The sequence below is a fragment of the Eptesicus fuscus genome, chromosome 19, assembly GCF_027574615.1.
Source record: "Eptesicus fuscus isolate TK198812 chromosome 19, DD_ASM_mEF_20220401, whole genome shotgun sequence".
NCBI classification, from domain to species: domain Eukaryota; kingdom Metazoa; phylum Chordata; class Mammalia; order Chiroptera; family Vespertilionidae; genus Eptesicus; species Eptesicus fuscus.
In genome coordinates, this window is record NC_072491.1 from 22866736 (window position 1) to 22893791 (window position 27056).

General features: G+C 37.8%; 1 protein-coding gene across 1 annotated transcript in view; it reads right to left on the reverse strand.

Moving 5' to 3' along the window:
- The window catches only part of TRPS1 (transcriptional repressor GATA binding 1), a 228117-nt gene that overhangs the window by 183434 nt on the left and 17627 nt on the right, over positions 1–27056 (reverse strand). The window contains exon 2 of the mRNA XM_054708487.1: positions 780–1708. Within this exon, the coding sequence (XP_054564462.1) occupies positions 780–1706 (927 nt within the window). The 5' untranslated portion in view covers positions 1707–1708. The remainder of the gene's footprint in view (positions 1–779; positions 1709–27056) is intronic.

Sequence of the window (27056 nt, forward strand, 5' to 3'; positions counted from 1 at the left end):
ACTTTTCTCAAGTTGACCATGAGTCTTGACTATGTTTAAAATAAAATAAGTATATTTCTTTAGAGTCTGTTCTGCAGTTCATTCTACTTGAAATGACATTTTTTTTTCATTTTACATATGCTATAACCTAAAGACAGAAGAGTAAATCAAAAAGCCACGTTTACTAAAAGTAGATATCTAAATTACTACTAAATACTTTCATAAATTATTATTTTCCTTAACTGCAGAAAGGAATGCCTTACTGGCCCATATCAAGGTCATTCCAGTGTCCCTAAGTACTTACAGGAAAAACCCCACTGAAGGAAAGACTATACAAAGACTATAGCAAAAGACAATCAATCTAAAACTTGAACAAAGTATGAGTCACTATCATGCAGACCCGTAAAGATTAGTGCCATTTTTAGAAGACTGGGGAAAAAATCAAATTACCATGAAATATAGACCGGTCTAGATCAAACGCACTGTAGCTATTGAGTTGATAAAAATGACTGATATTTTAAAAAATGTAGGAGGTCAAATCCAAAGCCTAGCTATTCCATGAAAAGACTTTTCCCAACATCATAGAAATATTGGGATTAATTTCCATGATGAGAGGCTAAAGATAACCCTGAGTAACACATTTGGATGAAAGAGCCAATGAAGTATGCTCATCTTTTCTGCTGGATCTAGCAAGCTACCCCTGTGGTATTGGGAGCTTAACTTTAACATGCATGTAAGAATTCACATTTCATTAATAATAACTTTTTGTGTACAAAGAGATCACAATACAAAGCACAAACCTGTACATCATAGGTCCCATTTAGTAAAACAGGCCTCGAAGAATTGATGTCCTGCAGCACACCAGAAAGCACGGAACGGTTGACTTTCTGGAAGTCTTTGGAATGGCTGAACTGCACCATGTTATGAAGGGCTAAGATTTTGCTGTCCAGCTCAGCATCCTGCCTGGTGCGGTTATGCAGTCCTAAGTGATACTTTCGGAAGTGCTTAATCAGATCTGTGGGGTCGTTCCCGTAGTAACCATATCCACAGATATTGCATTTAAAGTCCTGAAGCTCTGGAGACAGAGGTGCCGGGTCTGGGTTGTCATTTACCAATAAATCAGTTTTGGATTTACTCAGTCTCACACCCCCATCTGAAGGCACTTGTGGGTTTTTTGAGGCCACTGAAACTGGGCTCGAGCCTTGACAATTGGCTTGACCACTCTGCGCTTGCCCCGTTTCCTCGGTAGCCTTTGGTGACATCTTATGGTCTTCCTTCGTCTCCAGTGAGTCCCCTGATGGGGTGCAGGCCATATCTTGAGGGTCATCTGCCTCTGCTCTTTGAGGAGACTTCAAGGGCTCACAGACTCCCCCAGCAGCTGGAGATGAGAAAGCCAACATATTTCTATCTGTCACCTCATCATGTGGGTAGGAGGGAAGGTTTCCTCCCTTACTGGGGCTTTCATAATTGAAGCCAGGCTTCTCACTCAGGACTGAGCTTGTTACGTCCTTCTTACTGCTGGAAGGTGGATCTTGAACGTGCAAGCTCTGTTCCTCCTTATTATTTAGTTCTGCAGCATCACTCTGCTCCGTATTTTCTGACATCTGATCTGCAGAAAATTCTTTGTTCTTTGCTGATACCTTGCTTTCTGTACCTATAGGCTCCAGGGTCTGGCCCTCGCCTTCACTAGCAACGTTTCTCAGAGGGGGGTTCTTTTTCCGGACCATATCTGTAAAAATATAAGGAAAAAAGAAGATACAGGGTTATTTGAAGGTGGCAGACATGTAATCTAATCTAGAACATTTCATTTATTCTATTCAAGGCTTGTTAAGGTGCATAATAAAAAACTTCCTCAAGGGGAAAAAAAACAACCCTCGGTTTTAAAAATAGCAAAAAATTGAGACTAAAGCCAACAATTAACATTTAGAATTTTTTTTTTGTAGAGTAGCTCATTTATTTTTAAATAGTTTTATGAATACTAAAGGATTTATTATCACTAGCTCTATCCTTCCTGTTAGTTATCATTTCCTGCCAGTTATAATTTTGCTCAGTTTCTTTCTTCAGTTACACTTGGTGATATATACATATGCTTGCATACTTATACATGTTATATATTATGTAGAATGTGTATACGTATTAGGTTTATAGACTATACATGCATGTTTATGTTTGTAGAATATATATTACATGTTTATATATGTATGTGTATATAAACAACATAAATTGGAACTCAATATTGTTACACACTGTGCAACTGAGATATATAGTTTCCACCAAAATATCATCATAATCAAAATATAGAAATAGCATGCTATAAACAAAGTGAAAACTGCCCCAGTACTTTCAGCAATGAAGGATAAGAAATGTTTCGCCTCTGCCCTGCTGTTCAATTTCTTTAAGCCCCATTGGGGGGCGGTAGGGGGGGCGGGGGGCGTTGCCTGAAGTTAGGAAGAGGACCTGGTATGCATCAGAGTGGCCAGGCTGGGTTTTGCTAGAACTCTCTCAGAACGATGGGGAACCTAACTAAGCCCCAGGTTTCCATGCACAGATTGATGGAAATAGTACCGATTCCACCAGCAGGAACACATTGGAAGCTGACTAAAGCAAAATCTTAAATTAAACCATATGACCTTGTCATTTTATAGCTCAAAATGGCAAAATAATAGCAATCCCCTACGGTTCACCTTCACCTGCTAGTTCAGCTGTGCCTTTCAAGCTGGTGGCATCAGTGAGCAGGGTCAAAATAAGAACACTGTGACAAATTCCTCTACTGGGGTCTAATGAATCAGAACTTTTAAGGGTAGAAGGAGTAAGAAACAATTTGTGTTGTGTCAATAAAAGAGGCAGCAACAAAGGCTAGTTGAGGACTGAGGTTCCTGGTCTGTGTTCCTTCACCTCTCTTCCCCCGGCTGAAAACCAATGCGTATGGGGTGAGGTTGTCACCCCAAATGTCCCGTGGAAAAAACCCACCTGTGGCAGACTGATAAAATAAGGCTTCTGGGCTAGCCGACTCTGCCACAAGGACCGATTTAACAATTAGTTACACCATGGTTATCCAAAATGTCCTGAGCACATCCAAATTCATAACATGTCTTAGTCATTTTCGTCTATAATGTGTCACAAGTGCTGAGGGAACCACACTGGCTTGGTATATATGGGTGTGCCTTTGCTTCTGAAAAGCTGCTCAAGCAAAATTTTTATCATAGGAATCACCAAGCCAAGATAATGTACTAGTTAGAGTATAAGGAGTCATTTATAAGATCAATATTTACTCTATTGAATAATGTCAAAAGTAGTGTAACTGGCCCAGCTGGCGAGGCTCAGTGGCTGGGTGTCAATGTAAGAACCAGGAAGTCACGGTTCGATGCCAGGTCAGGGCACATGCCCAGATTTTGGGCTCGATCCCCAGTAGGAGGCAGCCGATCTATGATTCTCTCTCATTACTGATGTTTCTATCTCTCTCTTCCTCTCCTTTCCTCTCTCTGAAATAAATAAAAATATATATTTTTTAAAAATAGTGTAACTGTACTTAAGAAGCACATTGCTCTTCCTATGCACAAATAGTGCTAGTCACCAAGTATCCACAGAATTTCGTTCTTGGAACAACAGCAGCAACAACAACAACAAGCATTTATAGGATGAAGGGCTGAGGTCGGCAGTCAAGGGCAAGAGGCAGTGAGCACCTGCCAGGCCTCTGAGGGGCGGGGCAGGGGAGGGAATGTGGTCTTCACCTGTGGTGGCATTACCGCTGGGCCCTACGCTGGGACACTGGTTCACTCGTTTGCTTTTTAAGGTTTACATGTTAGTGTCTTATTTGTGGATGTCGAAGTTTTAGGAGATATGTAGTTTTCTGTGGGAAGTGGTAGAAGTTGAGAACTTGTCCCAACTCATGGAAGACTTGAGGGCCACTTTACTGGTAGTAAAGAAAAGGAAAACTAAAGAATAAGAGGGAAGCTTAAGAAATCAGTAATCATTTAAAACACAAGCGTTTGAGTAGAAAAATATACCTTTTTAACTTAGTTTACACAACAAACCATTCTAATTTATGGAGCATCAGCCATCCCTACATATGACAATGTGGTGATTTGGCACAGTCATCGTCTGCCTTTCCCTCCAGAACTTCCTGGGTGTTTTTTTTAATTGCACATAATGCCTTTAGTAATACTGCAATTTAATCTTTGCTTGGACAAGTACTGAAAAGCGTTTAAATTTTAATATTTCTCCCTTAATATAAATAAAATCTAGCAAGGATGCACCAAAATGAAATTAATAAGGTTACACAAAAAAAAGATAAAAATCTAAGTGAAAGGCAGGATTCATGAAGAAATGAGAATGAAATATTACAATTCATTAAGATTCTCCTTCTGCTATAGTAAGAGAAAATTAAGAAAATATAGTAATGCCAACGTAATTTGAAAAGGCAGCAGCATTTTACACAGCAAGGGAAAGAAGATAAAGTACTTAAAAGTGAATAGATATAAATATGTTAATATTGAACAAAGTAACTTATTTCTCAGAACAACAAAAACAGTGGATCGTGCTCATTTATTGTGATTGTGAAGAAAAGGGTCATAGTTTAAATACTTCTCAACCAGCATCTATAGTGACTGAGGGAAAATGTGATTTAATTAAATTATCATTCTTTCAAATTTCAGTTCCTTCCTCTACCCAAAAACAGACCTTTAGAACCCATATGACTCACTGATTCCTTATGTTGAATAGAGCTCTTAATAATATATATCACAAAGAATGTGAACTGCTAAAACTTCAAAGAAGTATCAGAAAGGTCATTTTGGTTTTATTTTTTTGTAGTGGGGGGAAGGGGCCTGATCTTTTTAGTTGGGTTTAAAAGAAAATAGCATGGTTAATTTAGTTGACTACACTTTGAAGTAGCTATAGAAAAAAATAATAATTTTCTACTGGAATTATATCACCATAATTTTTCAGAATGACATATTATGTAAATATAAGCACATTTGCAATACTTCTAAGTGGAAGAAACTCCCCTAACAAATCATAAGTTAGATGCCGAAGGACTATAGCCACCCTCAAGTTATTATCTTTAAGACAAATAACAGATTGCACGACGTTTTGCTGTGTGCCAAGAACTTTTCCAGTTAACATTTTCACTTGAAAAAATAGATCACATACTTGTAAAATCATACCCAGCATTGACTTCATAAGGCATGTGGCTTTAGAATGCTTTTTACAAGTATTAATCCTATTAGTCAACTAGTAGGAGGCTAATGCAATTGTCTTAGAAGACGCTCGGAAGACACAGAAGACATTTTGAGAGCTGATCTGTACATCTGCAAAACAAAGCAAAACAAAAACATTTTCCTTCCTAAGTGATGTAAACACACTTTAATGTATCACACTGAAAATACATTGCCATGCCAGCACCGCGGGCTGCTTGGAAGACACCTGATAAAAAGCATGAGCGAATCTTGAGCAAGATCGTCTCCAGCCCCATGGGCTTCCATCAAGCGGCAGAGGAAGCAGGAACACGACATAAAAGAGAATGGAAGTCATTTTCACAGCAGCCTGGAATGCTGGTGAAATGATTGAACCTCTAAAACCCTCTGAATTCTAAGCATCATAATACTTACCTACATTGGGGCAGGAATAAAAGACCTTAATTAGTACACATGGAGGGGCATGCTTCTGGAAGAGATACCAAGGGCACTTGCTGGGACGGCACAGTCACGCCTGAGGACAGGTGGCATCCATGGCCAGGCCCTTGCAGACTCACCGTAATGGTATATATGCCATGCGGCTGAGAGAAGAACTAGTGCAATGCCATCGGCAATTCTGCATCAGATCCACGTAAGCCTTACCAAGAGTTACAGAAACACTGAGCACTGTGACCTGTGTTATCTTTCTAGCTATCGGCAGTAGGCTTCTATTTCCACTCTGGCTAAAGTAAGCTTATCCAGTCGTGATTGAACCAGCTTGAAACCCTCATTACTAGTATATCATCATTTTTTATCTGAATAAAATTATTGAGGCAGATATTGCATTAATGATCCTCATATAAATTAATCAGTTGTACCATAAATATAAATATATACACTTATGTTAAGTAAATATATATATATATATATATATATATATATATATATATATATATATATATAATCACATCAAATTTGGTAACCCCATTTTAAATGTTTTTTTATTCTACTAAACTGGCTATAAAAAGAAATTAAAAATACCAGTTACAGTAGGCCCTCTATAAATGACCGTTTAGATAATGGGGCTAAAAGTTACTTGGATAAAGAGGAGTTGAAGAATGTAATGAGAGCCACAAGGGTCAAAATTGCTAATTTCAGTACTTTAATGTGTGTATATATAGAGTTGATTTCAAAGAGAAAGGAAGAAGGAGAGATAGAAACATCAATGATGAGAATCACTGATTGGCTGCCTCCTACACTCTCCACACTGGGAATAGAGCCCACAACCCAGGCATGTGCCCCTGGTTCACGGGTTGATGCTCAACCACTGAGCCATGCTGGCCAGGCACGAATTTCAGCCCTTTACAGAATTATGAGATTTAAAAAAAAACTGACTTGGGGGTTTGGGGGCAGTGAGCATTCCCACATCTATATCATTACCCACTTATACAAACACATGAATGCCCCTCTGGAGGCTGGTATACCTGAATGCATATTATGTGCCAAGATATTTAAACAGGTTAAAATATATTTAGCTTCTTAAAAATGCTCCTCTTGTATTAATTTTCATTACTGAGATGTAAGACATTCCAGTTGCAAAAAGCTAAATCCCTACTCTTAATTATTTCCTTCTAAATTAAAACTTAAATCTAAAAGCTTTCTTTGCACTTTTTAATACAAGAGTTTATTATTAAAAAAACAATAGGATCCTGTATTATTTCTATGCTACAGTATCATTTAGACAGGTTTAGGTGGGGGAAATAATCAGCATTAGAGCTTAAAATATAATTATAGTAACTACTTTATCTCCGTGATTACAATGTAAGCAAAAAAATTCCTTTTCTGTAGAAGACTGTGACTCATGCTCTCAGAATGGCACCTTCAGAGCAAAGGAATCTAGTGTTCCATTATTACCAAGATGTTGTGAATTAACCATTAATGAACTTATTTTTGTTTCACACACACACACACACACACACACACACACACATTTGTGAAGTAACACTTGCTCCAAAAAATCTTACAATAGATAATCAAATGAATTATTTAACCAAAGAAATCAACTTTCACAGAATTTTTTCTTTAAAAAAGAACTGAGCTCATACATACATCCAATGCAGGTGAGAACTAGAATGTATTTCCATTAGATGAGAAACTCCTTGAAGGTAAAAACTATAAATTCTATCTTTTTAGTAGCATCTTGGTCCTAACCAAAGTACTAAAGAATCAAACCTAAGGAGGAAGAATGGTACAGCAGTTATGCGTCCAGTCTCTGAATCTGATTCAAATCACTATTGATGTGACCAAGCCTCTTCCCTTTGGTTGAGCCTCTATTTTTAACCCTATAACAAGGGAATTACAATAAATTATTTCTAAACTGCATCCTGCCTCTAAGACTTGATAATGGTTCTGATTAATGGCTTAGGCACTTTAGAAACCTTTCTAATATTTTCCCTTTGAAAACTTTTATCTAATATCCTTAAGAGAATTAAATATTAAACCATCAACAACTAAGGGCAGCAGAAATCCCACTGATGTCTACCATTCACTCAGTTATATATTGCCTCTAACACATTCATTCATTCATTCATTCATTCAAATAAATGTATATCCAGCATCAGCTATGTGCCAAATACATTCAGGGAGAGGACTTTAATTGTATTAGTCATCATTAATTTGAGACAGATATTTTTAAAAAGCAAAGAAAAAGACTATAAGAAACCCCTCTTTCTCAAAGAAGATTCAAACTTTTGAGTATCTTTCCAAACATCATTTCATATACATATATCCTGAACAAGGCTAAAAAGCGAGGGGAGCAAGCCAGGGTGTAAGGTGACCTCAGTTTCAAATCCTGCTGAGTATGATTTGTATTATAAGTAGCAGTTCTTATCATCATAGTATATAACACCACATGACATTTTCCTATTGTTTTTCCATACAATAAAACTATCAACTGTTTGAAATCAAAGCTTAACACAAAGGAGACACGATAATCTTCTCCTTAATATATCTCTCTTCCATGCCTGTTTATATCACCCGCCTAGGAGTTCTGAGTTATTAGATACACATATCATGAAGCTTTTATTTAAAAATTAAAAGAAGAGGGGGGGGAGAACAGCAAATTGTTTCTTTTGATCAAAAGTCTCCCACAAAGAATTTAAAGAATTAAACAAGTGATAGCAAAATAAAAGGAAGGTCAAGTATGGGGCCTATAGCAAACTAGATAGTTTCCATATGAACAACATATAAAGTTCAGTTTTTCAAGAACATATGTGTTTGCTCATTGGTTTAGGAAAAAAAATTTGAATGCTGTCTACTCCATATATACAGATCAAAATCAGATTGCTTAAGTGAACTATAAAATGCAAGAGAACATTGTTTATCCAATTCACAAACCCAAGGATTGCTGAGGGAGTTTAAATGTTTTCCATTTCTTCAGATTCTAGGGCAATACTTCAATGGTAGATGGCTTTTCATGTAAACGGCTTCAGACTTCATACACCCAATGTCTGATCCTGTTCCTTGCTATCCATGTCTATTTCATTTGCCCTCTGAATTGATTGATCCTGAATCTTTAAAGGTATTTTTGGACATCTTAAATCCTGTTGAGATTTAAATGTCATCACCTTCAAACAACTCCCATCAAATAAATCTCTTATTAATTCACATCAAATTAATCCAAAATGATCCCTTCTATTAACATATGCTCCAGAGCACAAAGCCTATTAATAGTCATCTGGACACTAGAACTAACCCAAGTCTCTCCGAGATAAAATGCACACTATTTAGATATCCTATTTCAAAGAGTTTCGATGCTGGCCCAAACACATTTTATTAGGCTCTTATTTCATCATGCTACGTTCTCTATATTTTAAATATCTCATTTCAAATGCACTAGTCTAGGTTTAAGATGATAGCCTAGTAATAATGTCAGATTTGCCAAAATCAGTCTCCAGATATCCATAAACATCTTAGAGAAAGAATTTCACTAACCATTTTACTTATATTTGAAAATTACAAAACGTTATTTTGGCCTTTAAAGTCTTTATACTAGAAGTCCAAATAAATATATATATATAAAAAATGAAGCATGGGCCAATTTCACTAAACAGGATAACTAAAATAAACCAAGTATACTTCGCGGATTACCAAAAAGAAAGGGGGATTATTTTCCCTTTGGTAACAGGTGAGAGGCAAATGTATTAAAAGTTCTAATTTGAATAAGATCACAATTTCACTAAGCAAATTAAGAAACGCTACCATTCACTTCCCCACATACATGTTGATTTTTCTTTTGCTTTCCTCTCAAAAAACATAAAAGAATTAAAAGAATCTAAAATGACAACTGTCTATTCAAACAGATCAATCTGGCTCTGCATGTGTACATGGGCCAGGCTCAGCTTTATTCTTCTCCGTTAAACATGAGTATGTCAACTAATCCACGAGCCAAGAGCCAACATAAAACTTAAGTTCAAAAACACAGGTCGTGGAAAAGTATAAATGCACTTACTATACTGATGTTAGGATGTGACTGATATTTTCTTTATACATTAAATTCAATTTCCACTGATAACAAAACGAATGAGCACGGTGCTTTGTAAGAATATCTTTTGACTTTCCAGCAGTTGCCGAAAAACATTAAAAGATGGTTTAATTTTAACATAATGATATTATCTTGTCTTTTTTCCCCAATCTGTTGTTCAATAGGAGAGAAAAATCTCAATTATTACCTCAATCCAGCAATAAAACTGGCTAACAGCTTTTTCAGTTCTCCCCTAAAAAAAAAAAGCTGTGTCAATCACTGCAAATCTATTTGACAAATTAATGCACATATACAGCACAGTGAATCCGGGGAAGGCATACCATGAGGATTCAATAAGAATGCTCACTGTCTTCACAGCACTGGCAAGCCAAGTGTATTGGGCGAGATTTTTGCTAATTTTCTTCAGAGTGCAACTAGATACAAGATTAAAACAAATGCTGTGAAAGCATATTGAGTGCTTATACTAATGATACATATATTTAATTTAAACTCACACATGTATGTGTTAAATATAATGTAATATTTAATATGTGATATTTAACATAATATCTAACATGGTATATATAACATTTATGTGTGTTAAGTATACTCGTATATATGTTTCATAGCCAAAGTGAAGGGAAGACAGTCTGTGACATGATATGCCACAGTTTTTGCTCATGAAACGGTGAAGTAACTCACAAACCACTGTGGTGATCCCTAAGGTACCTTAAGCAGCAGCTTGAAAGGCCTCACCCATCTGAGGATCAATAAATAGTCCAATGACTGACCCTCAGGAGTGTCCAACAGGTAAGGCACACGTTTCATGAGGAGTCACCAAATGCAGACAGGCAGTGAAAGGGAAGACACACGCGCAGAATGTTGCTAAGTTCCAGGAGGCCAGGGATCTCTGTTCTGTCTGTCTTTTGAAAAGTCCATTTAAATTAATAAACAGTACTGATGGATAGCTTTCACACTGTGTAATGAATACACACTAATGACATGAAATCTGGTTTAGATATCACCCTAGTAAGTGCTAAATGCTTAATGTGACCAACTTAGCATCATTTTCCCTTCTGATAAAATCAAATTATACACACACAGGTTGGAAGCATTTTTTTTTTCCTTTTGTTAAGTACATTGAAATTTGCCAAGGAAAACAGGTCATTTTCTCAATGGGAAGCATTTTAGAATGGGAAAGTAAGTTCTGGGAGTAGAATAGGTTAAACCACCTTCTCCTGACTCTTAGGATGAGAAAATTGTATATACATATACAAAAAAGGAAGAAAAAAGGACATAGCTGTAAGAACTTTTTTGGAATAAACTATTATTTCAGGACATTCAGCCTCTGCCCAAGTTTAGCCAGGCTCCATTGCAGATTACTCCGTTGTGCTAACCATTGAAGCACACATGACAAGAAATTCAAAAATCTTCTCTACGTTCTTCCTATGATAGTAGCTTCAAACAATGAAATGGAAGGCAGTTCTTTGGTCATACTGAGTTTAGTAGACACTGTACACTTTGCATCCCTTTTCAGAGATCCACAATGTATGTTAGCGACTATCGCTCTGCCAAGCCCTAGGGTTCATAGAGGGGGGAGTCTGCTCGATTTGATCCAGATTTCCCAGTATCAACCAGCTTCATGATGTCACTTACCTGTTGAGCAGGAGATGCTGCTCTAAACAGGCATTTTCAAGGAAGAAAATGACTGATTTTAAAGCATATGTAATTATTTTTAAAATGAAGTAGTATTTCTTCATTAACTTGGCAAGAAAGCTGAAATGTTTTGATCTGCAGTGGACCATTTTAAAGGATCTGTTTTGCATGTGTGTTTGTTATCCCCAGCATGGTTATCAACATTAAAAGATCAGGATCCGCCGAAACCGGTTTGGCTCAGTGGATAGAGCGTCAGCCTGCAGACTGAAAGGTCCCAGGTTCGATTCCGGTCAAGGGCATGTACCTTGGTTGCGGGCACATCCCCAGTAGGGGGTGTGCAGGAGGCAGCTGATCGATGTTTCTCTCTCATCAATGTTTCTAACTCTCTATCTCTCTCCCTTCCTTTCTGTAAAAAATCAATAAAACATATATTTAAAAAATAATAAAATATCAGGATCCATTATCAGGAAAGATTTAGAGTCAGTATTTTAAAAAGAATGTGCAATGGCAGAGGATTGTGGCTGTGATAGAAAAGTGAGTGAAAAAAGGCAGGAGATAAACATCTCTGTACAATATGATCGCAGAGGTCCAAATTATACATGCAGAAACATGTCTGGGTATAAGCTCGATGTTATCAAGCTTAGAGGATTACCACATATCCAGGTTACCCCTAAGCCCCCACAGCTCCTACTTCATTCATTCACCTAGCGTAGCAATTTTCAACCTTATCTCATGGCACAGATAAACTAATTACTAAAATTCTGCAGCACACCAAAGACATAGTATATATTTTTTGCCAATTAGACAAAAAAAGTTGGTTTAATATTTTGATTCATTCACAATGGACGGCTATTGTTGTGTTGGCTGTTGTCATTCTTTTATTTGACAACCTAAGGGAAGAAAGGTCAGTGCCCCGACTAAATAGTCAGGTATTGCATGTTTTAAAAATTCTGGCGGCACACCAGTGTGCGGCGGCACACCAGTTGAAAACTGCTGACCTAAAGAGAATGAATAGCAATTTGATACATACGTGTAGGGCTGTGGAATTAATTTAAAAATTAGCTCATTCATTAAATATATGCTATAGATAATTTAATCAATCTTTACATTTGAGTCGAATATAAGAATCTATCTAAATACACACACACACACACACACACACACCCCTTTAAAAAGATTTTCACTGCCTGCACCCCAATTAATAATTCCTTTTCTCCATCAATCTTATGGTAGACATCTGTCATAACAGACCAAAAAAAAATAAATATATATATATGTATATTCCAGATACAGGTGTTTGACAAATATATAAAAATAATTAAAATCTTGTCTTTTTTGTTGTTGTCAGTCCTCACCTGAGGTTATTTTTTCCATTGATTTTTAAAGTGAGTGGAAAGGAGGGAGGAAGGTGAGGGGGGGAGAGAGAGATGTGAAAGAGACACATCGACTGGCTGCCTCCCACAGGAGCCCTTACTAGGACAGGATCGAACCTGCAACCCAGGTACTTGCCCTGGACCAGGAATCAAACTTGCAATCCTTCGGTGCAAGGGCCGGTGCTCTAACCACTGAGCAATGCTGACTAGGGCAATAAAACTTTGTATTTTAAAGAAATAGACTGGGACATAAAAGACTATAGGAAAATCTCAAATATCAGGATCAGACTCCTACAACTTAAGAAAACTAGAATGACATAAAACCAGAAATTTAATTCATTTTTTTTTATTGGTTGATTTGAGCAGGGGGGAGAGAGAAAGAGAGAAAGAGAGAAAGGGAGAGAGAGAGAAATATTGATTTGTTGTTCCACTTATTCATGCATTCATTGCTTCTTGTACGTGCCCTGACCGGAGATCAAACCATAGCCTTGGCGGTTGGGGAAGACATTGACGTTCTAACCAACTGAGCTACCCGGCCAGGGCCCCAGAAGTTCAATTTAAAAGTGCAGGCACACGCACCACATTCCCAAGAATGCTCAGAGTATCATTTTTTGAATTGGCAAAACTGGAAACAAACTAAATGTAGATCAGTAGTAGAACAGAGTAGATACTCACAAAAGTCCTTACCGGATAAAATATGCTATTAGCACATTTCAAAATTTCTGCATATTGCTTAAACTATGATTTAAAATATTAAAAAAAATTGTGGTATATTATTGTGCAATAGAATGCACAGTCATACAGCTGAATATTATAGTGCAAACCAAATACAAAAACATGAATGAATTTCACAAATGGGATGTTGAGTGTGAGACATCAGACAGGAAGAATGCATTTTTAAGTGCATGTGAATGCTGTATTTTAATTCACATAATGTTCAAAACAAGCAAAACTAACCTAAAGTGTGAGCAATCAGGAGAGTGATGAATTCCTGAGGGAGAGAAGGGAACACAGAACAGGAGGTGTCCCTTTGTTGGCATGAGAGATAGTTACACAGAGTATTTATTTTGTAATAAACTCACTGAGCTACAGACTTATGTTACGATCTGCGCATTGTTCAGCTAAAAAGTTAGAAAAAGAGTGAGAGGGTGCATGTGTGTGCATTGTGTGTGTGTGCATGTGTGTGCGTGTGCGTGTGCGTGGGTGTGAGATGTGTTTCAGTTGCTTTTCGGGAACCAGGGAGTAATAAATGGAGAAGGAATCTTTTACCCGCCATTTTTTGATGGGCAAACCAAGCCACCCAATGGAATGGAGTGCTGTCATTCACTACTCGGTCCACACAGAGACCGGATGTGCCAAAGTAGGCAACAAGGTGGTAGAAGAAAGAAGAGAAATGAGAGAAAAAAATGAAGAGTTCTGGAGAAAAGAGATTTGAAAGGATAAAGGGATTCAAAAGAGATTGGAGGCAAAAATAAGAACTAGAGGGAAGGTAGGGGAGGGTGGGGGTAAGAGGGAGAGATCAACCAAAGGACTTATATGCATGCTTATAAGCCTAACCAATGGACACAGATACCAGGGGGGTGAGGGCATGAGTGGGGGCGGGGGTTGGGAGGACAATGGGGTGATAAGGACACATATGTAATACCTTAATCAACAGCCCAAAAAACACACACACGAAAAGCATAATACTGTATTTTTCTCAGACAATTCACACATCTAAATTTTGAATATTCTTATAAGGCCGAATAAATGCTGGGTTTAAATGAAGTGTGGCAGATTCTACCTTCATCGAAAGTAGTTGTTCTCAATCTATGTAAAAAGGTATGCCATCTTACAATTCGAATAATGACAGCTGTTTCTCATCTTGCATAAAAAAAGGTAAGTTAATAGGTAAAATTCTATCCATGTTAAACTTTCCACCTGGTTAATATTCCTGAAGACTTTGGCTTCTATTATCACATGCCTGCTAAAAAAATAAGTGAACCAGGAGCACACAAACGTTAACAGAGACACTTGAAATATTATTTCTTGAAACTATTTCATGTGGCATTTAGTATTTGTTTTGAAGGTACAAGCAGACATAAAATACAATCACATTTTATCCTACAGAAATGTGACTTTCACACAGTTTTTTTCTCTGCCTGATATGATAGTGACAATAGTCCTGTAGTTTATCATAAGCGATATTAAATATAATCATTATATTCTAAATTTGTATTCATTTATATATTGATATACTAATGCATATGTGCATATACATATTTATTTAAAATCGATCACTTCCCAAAAGCTTCATATTCTGACACATTTAATTCTCAATTAGGTTATTGTTTACTATGCCATGAATGTTGAGTATCAATGACTTAAAAATCTTCCACTCTTGTTCAGGTTGGAAAATAAAGTACCAAAGCAACATCCGTTATCATATATACATTCTGCATACGGGCATAGGCACTTCGTACTAAAATTTCTAATCAATTAATTTATTCCTACAGTATGTGTTATGTTTATTGAGCACGCAATATGTTTAAAACAATGTTGCTGGAGACCAAAACGAGAAGAAATTTTAAGAGAAATTATTGCTTTCTAAGAAACTACCTCCCTCTGTCAAAGCAACAAGGATTACAGTCAATATCTCAGCAGCAACACAGGATGAGATAGGATTTCACACCAAAAATCATCCGTGAGAACAATAAGTGTCTTTGAAGGCAAACAGTAAGTCTTAAATGTCTGCTGTTATTTTTAACAAGTATTATTCTTTCCTCCATTTCTTTAACTCATAATAGAATAATGTGATCAACAGCATTGGAAACACTTAGGGAGCTGATAGTGGAGATGATCCTGAGGGAGAAATTAGAAATGAGAAGGAAAAAAAAAATAAAAAAGAATTAAAAACTGTGTTGAAGTAAACAGGAGTAAGGGAAACAAAGGGTTGCTCTCCAATATAAACATATGTCAAGGGACAGTGACAAATCTGAGGGAGGGGGAAGATCAAATAAATGTTAATGGAAGGAAACTAGACTTTTGGTGGTTGAGCATGCAATAGAGCATATGAATACTGAATTGTAATGTTGTGCACCTGAAATGTATAGGATGGTATTAACTAATAATACCTACAGGCATGCATCGATATCTGGGTTATTAACACATGTGGTTATAAAGTTTAATAAGTCAGAATCTTGAACCCCAGTTGATGAAGCTGGAGCACTTGTAGAAACAGGAACCCACTTGAAGTTTCTAATAGAAAGAATTGGAAAACTAAACTAGAGGTGATGTGAAGCGTACACGGAGGAAAGGTAAAAAACGAAGGATGCCATATAGCTTAAAAAAAGCAACTGCTTCAACTCTGATCATAAATGAAAGAAGAACTGTTTTTAAAATTCAGGAATATCTTACAAGTTCAGATGAAAAGATAGGGTTACCGAGATACATTTGTGAGACATTAATGATACTGGATTATTTAGGCATTTATGTGTGACTGTATCTTTGGTAGTTTAAATTGGAGTTCCATTTATTAATGTTCTATTTATCTCCTTCAATATTTATGTTCCTGCCTGGATAGTGTCCCCCCTCTCCCACCGTGGTCATTCATATTGATATCCTCAAGTAAATACCTATAAATAAGTAGGTGCTGTTTAGTAAATATTTATGGAGTGAACTTATTGAAGTTTAGCAAATATGATTAGTGAAGCTTATGGAGAAGACAAAAAGAGGAAATCAACTGACTTAGCTATCTGACACCCATTTGTTTGTTTCTGAAGTGCCTGTTCATACTTGCTGATTTATCTTAGCCCTGTCGATCCTAATCCATTCCAACTTTTAAGTTCTTAGACCTAGAGCATTTTAAGGAGTTTTCCAAAGTAACTTAAAAACAAGCCTTCCAAAATGATCCCAGATCTTTCTAGTCCCACTGGGAGCTCACTCAGAACTTGGTGGAAAACGCATTGATAATCCAACTAGTACATTTGGATCCCTGTAAGTCAGTAGTTAAAATAATGGCCAGAAAAGGTGAGGGATTAAGAAGTACAAATTGTTACAGAATAGTCACAGGGATGTAAATTACAGCACAAGTAATAGAGTCAATAATATCCTAATAACTATGTATGGGACCAGATGGGCACTTGAAATATCGGGGGATCGTTTTGTACAGTATGTTTGTATAACCACTATGCTATGGACCTGAACCTAATACAGAGTAATATTGAATGTAAACTGTAATTAAGAACTTTCTTACAAAATCACAATAAAAAAAAAGAATATAGCTCACTTTAATTTAAAAAAAATACCATTCAACTGATGGAATTTAAAACTGATTATATCTATATCTATCTGTCTACCTATCTATCTATCTATCTATCTATATTGGAATCAAGGCCCATGTTATTAAATTTTCTCAAATATTAAAAAAAAATAAACTAAGAAGACCTCAACACAACACTCTTCTTTATTTCCAGCCAGATCTATACAGAGAAAAACTTGGCAGACCTTATATTTCGGTACGAAATGTTCATCTAAGATTCCATTTTAAAGTACTGCTTCCTGGAAACTATTCAAGTCCCCCAGTTCCTCCCCATCCTGATGGTATTTGCTTTTAGAGTAGGAGAACTCCAAAATCAGGTCATTTTTTTAGGCAAAAGTTCGTCTTCTTTGTGCCCATTCAAAACAATTACTCTAAGGCTCTGTAGCGGAGAACTCAAGACATGAGCACAAAGCCTAGAACGGGCTGACCTGAGGACTTGTGGTAAGGCCAAGAAGGCACCTTGAGGCACAGGCCAACAGCTTTTTTGGCCAAAACACCTGGCACCGCTCTCCAGTTTGAGATAACAGTCCTTGCCAAAAGTTGTGGGCAGAGATCTCCTTGTGCTTCCAAAAGCAACACCTGGCAAAACGGCCTCTTTTTTATTCTAGGTTGGACAGAATAAATAAGAGAAATGCACACACCTCACACAGACACACACAGTTACGCACACACACTAAAAGGACTATAGAAGCGTATAAACCAAAAACAAGAATGGTGGTGGCCGGGTTTTTATCCTCTTTGAAATTACCTGTATTGTCTTAGTTATTATAAAAATAAGTATAACTTGTCTCCTTCACAAAGTTATTTTCTAGAAGGAATGAAAAGAGAAGAGGATACAAAGTAAATGCATAAGACAGACAGACACCGGACTAGGTTGTAAAAGGCAGTGTCTATAATGGTTGGTATACTCCCCAACCTTCCCCGATAGACTATGAGTTCGCAGCAGCAGCACACGGAGGGAGCACTCTACATGTCGAATGAAGGACATCCAACTACCAGCAAGTACTGGGAGCAACAGGTACTTCGTGAACAGGTAAATTCAAAATCGCTATAAGGCAGGCCAACATTGTTGCATAGAAAACAAAAAGTGAATTGGACCATACTTCATTTTTTGAAAGTCACTGAATTTTCTGTTTAAATCAATGTTTCTCTTAAATAGTTTTTATACCTTAAAGTACAGTGTAAATCACTGAGTGGCAGCAGAGTGTCTGATGTCTATGTCACTTCCATGATGAAAGCATTAGATACAAAACAATTGTGTCTTTTAACGAACGATGAGCCCTTAACTTCTTAGTTCCACTGTCTGTTACCAGAGAATGTTATAAGTATTGGTAAGATTGGGAAATGTGATTTAAATATAATCGTATTTGAATTTCATTTAATTATAGACTTTATAATTGCATTCAGAGAAAAAATAACCTTTATAAAAGGCATTTTGTAAAAATTCATGATGAATTATTAATTTTATGTGCATCCCTCTCCTAATTTCCAACATACATGTTAAATGAAAAAAGAGAGACAGCTTCATTAGTGAAACAATAAAACAGTATTATCTGAATTTGAAAAAGGTTCTCTTTTTTCATGATGGAGAATATACAGACCATCAAACCTCAGAGGTAAGGTAGGGGAGGGTGGAGGTAAGGGGGACAGATCAACCAAAGGACTTGTATAGATGCATATAAGCCTAACCAATGGACACAGACACCAGGGGGGTGAGTGGGCAATGGGGGGATAAGGACACATATGTAATACCTTAATCAATAAAGAATAAAAGAATATACATGTTTCTCTAAATCACTGAAGAAAATAAACTCTCCACTCCCCAGCTCTTCCCCTCCCCTGCCTTTCAAATTCTTTGCAACAGCAAAATGATGAGCATCAATTTCTAAGCTTTAAGGGGACACAGTCAAGCCTATCATTCACAATGAAATACACCAGATATTAGAGTTCATAGCAGCAAGGAAATCATAGTGCCGATATGAATTTTCAGAAGAGACCAAGTTTCTGGGAAAGGCCAGGGAAATGAATTGTTGATAACGAATCTATCGTATCCGAGACTGTCCACAGTACCTGTTCCAAAGATCTGAAAGCGATATAGCTTCACTTCACCTTCCTGACTTCCAAGGTGTCCATAAATGTTAAAGGATGTAGTCTATGTTCAAATTGGCAGTGGCTCTCCAGGAGAGGTAAACTGCTGTACTGGATACTTAAGGTTCAAGAGGTAACTCTTTTGTTCATACCCACTCTCCCTTCTTTAGGAGGTAAGTGGCTGAGGTTCAGAGTCGGACAATGAGACTTATTGATTTATCCAGGTACTTACGCTCAGGCAGTCTTGGGCAATTTAACTAAACTCAATATTACTGCTTAACTTGGGGGTTGGGGGTGCAGTGGGAACAGTCTGGATTCGTTTGCAGCAAGTTTTCTGTGTAACTTAAAATATTTCTGAAGAAATATGGTAAAGTGATTCTCCTCCTGGAACTAGATCCAATGACACTGTCACATTAACTCACAGCTTGTTAAATACTGTGCAATCTTTCTATAACATTCTTTGTTATGAGACTAGAATCAGCATATGGGAATTGCTCTTTTCCTGCTAAACTGAAGTCATTACTAACTACTCATCTGTGACATGTACTCGTTCTTGTAACCAGGGATTTTAGCTTCACAAAATTTAGAAACTGCCACATTGTTTCTTGGCATCGCTTTCAAATGTGACATCATTTAAATGTTGGAAAACTCTGCTACAGCAAATACACTCGTGGGTTCTGGATTAAAGATTGCCCAGAAGGGGCAGCAGGGTCTCTGTAGGGACCAACCACAGTTCATTCTTTCAATCTATACCTTCACATGCCTTTCATTAGAGGCACATGGAATTACAATGAGCTCACAAATGCATTTCAAAATGGGTTATCAAATTACCAGAATATAGAAATGACTTCCAGTTACTAAAAATCTGTATTGAAACACAACTGTGATGTGGAGAAGCAAAGCTCCATTTTCAGTTTACTTAATTTCCAAAGTCTAAAGAATAGGAGTATTTTTAAGTATGCATACTTATTATCAAATACTATATGCATGTATACCATAAATACGATATAAATACAAATACAGATATAAACTTACTGACTCATTACTGACAAAGTAAACAAGGAACTGTGTCTAAATGATAAAGAAGTTTTCAGAGAATCAGTATCACTCGGACCCTCTGAAAGTCTCATTTTGGAAATTCTTGAGCGATTTCTGGAAATTCCTCCATTATTTGAATACTTGCCTAAAATGAGAAATTCTAGTCTTTTCATCAATGCACTGCAAGCCCTTAGTTATGGAGCTTGTGAATTTTGTTTCCAAGTATAATTCCATAGCAGCATTTGCCAGCAAAAATTTAGTATTAGTACTCTCAACAGTGACCTCTTTTCTATCAAATCAAAAGTAATTCCAACGGTCCACTGTAATTTCCCCTACAAAATATGAATGACATCTTGTGTCACTGTTAGGGAAATAGTTTGAGCTTCTAACCTTAAAAAAAAAAAAAAACCTTACTAATTTTAATCATTTTGTTATTTATAAATAATAAAATAAAAATAATATTTTATCTCTGATGTTAAAAAGCCTGCTTACTTCTGGCAAAGGGAAAAAAATACACACACACACACACACACACACACACAACTTGAAAATCTAGGACATGTGGTTGCAAGTGACGCCTCAGAATGACTGTACCATACAGCACAATCTACAGAGGCTATGAAATCACATGACTATTTATTATTCTCCTGCGGAAAAACTGAGTGACCTCAATGGTAACAAATCATTTTTATTCACAGAGTGCTTATAATCATGTGGCACATATCCCATATATGAAAAAAAAAAAGATACATTCTGAAATGTCCAGAGAGAATAACTCAGTATTATCTATGAGATACTACACAGGAAAGGGTCTGATGCATTCTGACAAAGTTACCATAACCTATTGACAAATAATGCAATGATGAATTCTGAAGGGGAATTTTGTAAGACTCATATGGGAGAAGAAAAAGAAATTTTATGAGATTAATACAAAAAGTAAGCTATGATGGGAAAGCTCTGGCTTTTAGAAAGTTACGTTTTAAAAGACGTCATGTATTAAAATGAAGTACTAATACAAATACAATTTAAAATAAAAATAAAAGGCATGGGCCATTAATAACCCAAAGAATAAGTTACAAATAAACGATGTAAAAAAAATATAACCCAAAAACATGTCTTTTAGTAACTTTAACAATTCAGAGCAGCCCTGTACAACAAAATTGGTACAACAGAAATCCAAACATCAGAACTGATGAATTAAGGCATGTATTCTTCCAAGGAAACGATGCCAGCTGGTCTTTTGGAATAATTGATGCCACTCTTCTCTATAATTCCACTCTATATAGATCCTAACTATAATATTTTAAATTTAAAAATAAAAGAAGGCCTAAGAAACACCATTTTGAACAGTCTAAATGAGTACTCCCATAGTTAGTGATATATGAAAAATTAAAGATTAAAAACAAGACAATTATTGTAATTATTATAGTCAGAAAGAGCCCTGGCTGGTATAGCCCAGTGGTAGAGCCTTGGTCTAGCCTGCGCACCAAGGGTCACAGGTTCGATTCCCAGTCAAAGGCATGTACCTGGGAGGTGAATTTACCCCCCCCCCCCACAAGAGGCAACCAGTCTACATTTCTCTCTCACATCAATGTTTCTCTCTCTTCCTTCCCTCCCTCCCTCTCTTGCACTCTCTCTGAAGAGCAATGGAAAAAATATCCTCAGGTAAGGATTAACAAAAAAAGAAAATTCTCACAGCCCTCTGGCATTCACCAAACCTGTTTTACATATATAATTTAAATTGATTCTTCTCCCACAGCCTGTTCCCAGGTAGTATTACTCACAGTCTAGCTGGGGACGCTGCAAACTAGAGAAAGTAGAGACTTACTCTAATTCTGATTTTATTCTAACAAAGCCACACCACAGATAGGAAAGCATAGCCGCCACCTATTGATCTTCTAAAGACAGCTGGACACTAGCCTATTTCATACAATCACATGTCCCAGAAGGCAATGGGGTGGCTGGAACTCCTTTATGTTATTTTGTACTACACATATCTGGAAAACAAATAAGCTTGGAAATAGGTCAAAGTGTGCAAGTGATTGGAAAATGCAAAAACAGAACAACAAAACAAAAAGGTTAAAAGATATTATGATGTGCATTTATGACCACTGAGGTACTAAGAGGCCCCTGAACTCCGGGAATGCTGCTCTAACAATAAACATATATGGTGGCCTCAGTCTTCATTTGTATGTTGTTTTCATAGGCCGGGTGATCATCTAGTTAAGAAGTTTGAGGACAGACAACCTACTAATTGGTTTAGTACTGTTATGGTTTTTAATCATAAGATTCTTTTCTTTTCAGCATGTTACTTTAAAAAGATTTACTTACTAAACCATTTCATATATTTAACTTTTTTCAATAAAACATCTCCAGTCCTATAGTCTTATGAACTCAATTTAACAAAGCCTCAGCCACTCCAAAAAGGCTTTCTAAATTCTCCCTACAGATAGCAATACTACAAGTTAATGTTATGAAGTAAAAAAGGATAGAAATGTTCCTCTTCTTTTTTTAATTTTAAAATTAACTAAGGCATCAATATATAAACCCCGTCATCCATAAGTTGCATTCAGCTCTATATCAACTATTTTCTTTACGTCAGGCATACTGAATTTTTCAAGGTAAAAACAAAGCACCTGGGTATAAATTATATGACTCAATAAAGTTCATTTCCTTGCTAAATATCTCTGATAGTAAGGAATTTAAAAGCAGCTCTACTAAAAATACTGATGTATCAAGATATGGCCTTAATAATATGAGCTTCCAGAAAAAGAAATGAATACAAAGCGTGTAAAAAGCCTTGGCCTTCAATATAATTAATTTAAAAATAAACGCAATAAGGTCGAGGGATAAAACTTGATAAGGATCCATGCAAAGCAACTGTCTTAAAATTTAAGAAAAATATAAAATATTAATTTCTTAAATTTTAAGAAAATTTAGATCACCAAAATATAACAGAAGCTTCAGCCACTCCAAAAAGGCTTCCTGTACTGATAAGAGACTACTAAATTATTATATAAATTGTGATTTAGTGCATATGTCTTTCTTGTGTTCATTTTATTCAGAACTTTCTGATTGAGAATGCAGGAGACACAACAGGCCCATCTATGTTAGCATGAATATAAATGCACTTCAAAATATCAGGAATGCCGGGTTTAAACAGCCCTATGAAAACTCTCAGAAGGAATGTGACCCACTGAAAAGACTAACAATACAAGTTTAATTACCATAATGAAAAACTAGAACTTCAATTCTTTCCCCTGACGATTGGGTCTACAAGTTGCACTCAGTGGTCACAGGTGACTACTGAGATATGAAGCGGAGTGAGTGTTGATAAGCCCATGTTGGGATCGGCAGGGAGGGGGAATGAAATCTGAGCATCAAATCAAAGAGAGACAGCAGAGAAAGAGGAAGCAAGGGGGAAGACAAGACAAGAGGAAGGAGAGTTGATGGAGGGCCCAGGAATGAAGTGGGGAGAAGGGCTGGGAGGCAGGGGATGCAGGTGGAGGAGGGCAAGGCGAGCGCACCAGGCCGGCTGGAGGCAGCTGACCCCGCGGGAAGGCGCAGGGAGGGAGCCCGGGAGGCCAGCGGGGCTGGGAGCCGGGCGCGCACCAGCCCGCCCGCCCGCGGGGTGCAGGGGGAGCCAGCGTGCACCACTGCTTCCGCAGGACTTCCTGCGACAACACGCCCACAGCCGGGTGTGCAGCGCGCGTGGTGGCGGCTGCAGGCCCCGATTCCTGCGCGAGCGAACACCCGGACACACACAAAGCGCTGCCGCCCGCGGCTGCAGAGGCCCGGGCCCCAGCCCGCCCGCCCGCCGGCAGCCTTCTTCCAGGGCAACCGGCTCCGCGCTCCGCGGCTTCTGGGGAAGCCGTGAAAATGAAATGGAATCCTATTTCTGCGACTCATCTGCGGTTCTGATTTTTAATTTCAACTTAAAAAAAAATAAAATCAAAGGAAACAAACACACACAAAAAAGCTATTTTACTCTTGGCTTTTAGTTCTGTGATGATACTAACCACCAAAACACGCTGGGTCTTTATAGCTTATTCCTAAAATATAAATTACTTTTTTTTTTTTAAATTAACCCAACAGAGACCAAAAGGCAGATGACAAAGGGTGGTGTGTTTTTTTTTTTGTTTTGTTGTGTTTGTTTTTTGTTTTCTGTTTTTTTGTTGGTTGGTTGTTTTTTATGTCTGACCCAAACCAACCTTTCCAACATAAAAAGTTTGTGCTGCACACAGAAGCCACACTTGTCAAGGCCCCGTTGGCGCAGGAGTTACCCAGGAGGGCCCGCTACTGAAGAAACACAGAGTCCTGAGCGTTAAAGGGACAGCACCACATCTCCGTGTCATTCAACATCCCCCTTCCAGGAGTTTGCTGATCACAGTCTTTTTACTGTAACGGAGCCAAGAAGAGGCAGTTCCTTAGACTAATACGATTTTTTTTTTAACCAGGAGATTGCAGCCATCTCTATGGAAAAAAACACACAAGTAGAATGTGAATTATGACTAAAGCCAGATTTTAAAATGCCCCATATATAAAGGTGATGGTTTTATCTCTGAACAATGAAGAAAGGCAGATGAGGGCCCAAGGAGAAGAAAGCCTGGCACATGCTAACAGGAAAGTCGCCTTGCTTTGAAACTCCTGGAATACACAGCAACTCCATACCTGCTCACACCTGATGAGAAATAAAGGAGAAGCGCTTACCAAGCCTTAGCACTCCAGACAGACTGCCTGGGTTCAAATCCTAGTTCTGCTGTTGCTACCTGCCGTAGCCCAGGCAATGCATGCAAACTTCCCTGAGAAATGAGGATGACTGCGGTCCTGTTCAAGTGGAGGAAGTAGACTTAGCAGAGTGCTCAAAAAATGGGAGCCACGACCCTCATCTGAATGTGGCCCCAAGTAGAGGGCTGGCCTGGTGAGAAGCAAGCAGCCTTTTCCCCCGTCGGCCTGGTTCACCCATGGCCTGGGGTTGCTCTCGCTTTTCCTGAGGGATCGGTGCTAGGTAGGCATGGACCAAATCAGGGTGCTGTCGCTACACGCCGCTCGCTCATTTCTATGCAAACTGTGTCCAGCCTCTGGGCAAAGTTTGCATGCCCTCTGCTCCCTGATTTTCACAAGTGCAAACACGACGACCGACACATTAATAAATGTGCTCCTTCCCATCATTAAAGGGCACCTCGCAGCTTCAGTAGACAGGAAACTAGCCCCGTGCACAATGCTGTCCAGCTGGGAGACAGAGGCGTCTTCGCCAGCGTCCACTCCCCCTACGTACAGTCTGATAAGGAACGTTTTCATGGAGCCAAAACATACATTTCCTTCCTCTATTTCTGCACTGAGCAGACATGAGAGCTGGAGAGTCGTGTCAGGGATTATGAAACTGCAATGAAGAGATTTCTGAGCCACCAAGACGGCCAGAACAGCAGGACTAAATTTCACTTACTCACTTTCAACCAGAAGTAGGCACCCCTTCCTTCAGTTGTGGAAAAGTACAGAGGATTTAGAAACCCCCTGCTAATTAACTAGACTGTTCTCTTCCATGAAACCCTGTCTACTGTCAATTAAATAGTTTGTAAAATGCAGGCAGATATTACTTTTAAACATCCAACCATCTCCTTGAAAGGATTTTTAAAGTTGGTGATAGACATAAGGTGAATCAGAAAAGTATGTTTATCAATGCAACTAGCTAAGGCTTCTAGAAAGCTTTGGAATGTTTTATTATTAAGGGAGAAATAGAAAAATGTGAGTCTTATAAGGAACGAACTGTTCTAGAAGTAAAGAAATTCATTAAATAAGTCTTCTCCTTTACTCATTCTTCATAGTTCTGTGTCCATACAGATTTGGAAATGCATAATAATTCTTCAGAGCTGTTTAAAATAGTATTTAAGTGCTTAACTGATTCATATGTTAAATAAAGGGACTTCCCAATTCTCAGATTAAGGGAATATTTTTAGTTAAAAAAAAAATAGAGAGAAGACCAAGGATATGGTCTTTAAAAACAAAAACAAACTTCAAAATTGTTCCTTCACTTTTAAGATGAAATTAAAAGTGATTGTTAAAACATTCAAAGAAGTCTCAGGCGTTCTTGTTCCAACATGAGAAATGTCTCAGCAGCTATTATTCAGTTATCACTTTACTGACCATTCTTGCTTGGAGCCATGGGTATTAAATAAAGTGAAGCGGATGCCATACGCCTGGGCATCCCAAACCAGCATTACTTACAGTTCTGCTCAGCTCCTGACAAACCCTATTCATCAGTATCCTTGTTCGAACTTCTGAAGGTCTACATTAACCTTGTTCCCTCAGCGTCCAAGCATTGGATCGCTTACAGGTAACTTTCATCGGGAAGCCAATATATAAGCCACTGTCTCAAACATCACAACACAACAACATTTGGGCTGACAAACACCCAACACATAGAAGGTAAAACTACACATTTCCGACTCATGACCTTGGAGCCTACCACTGTCATCCTTCGTGTTTTAAGGCTACATCATTTATCACTTGGCACCTTTGATTACGTTGTAGTACCTCAGATGCAATGTCAGTAAAGCACACCGAGGCACTCTGGGTTTTCACTTTTCTGTAGTTCGCAAATGTATTCGGGCCTCCCTTTGCCTCAGTTTCACTGACACTGTCACACTTGGTTCAGTGATATTAATCAATAAAAGGCAGAATTTGAAAGCACATTTCAAAATACACTGTGTTAAGTCACAGCCAGCAGTGTTACACTTCAGGAAAAAAAAAAAATAGGGCAAATAGGCAACATCAGATAATAACCCTTCGCATCTCTGAAACCCGACAATACAATTTCACAATTTTCTCAGCACCTAAAAGTCTTACACGCTTCTGGACAAAGCATTCTTCCCCCATGTGCCAATTTAATGCAACGCTTTTGAGAAACCACCATACCCAAGGCATTG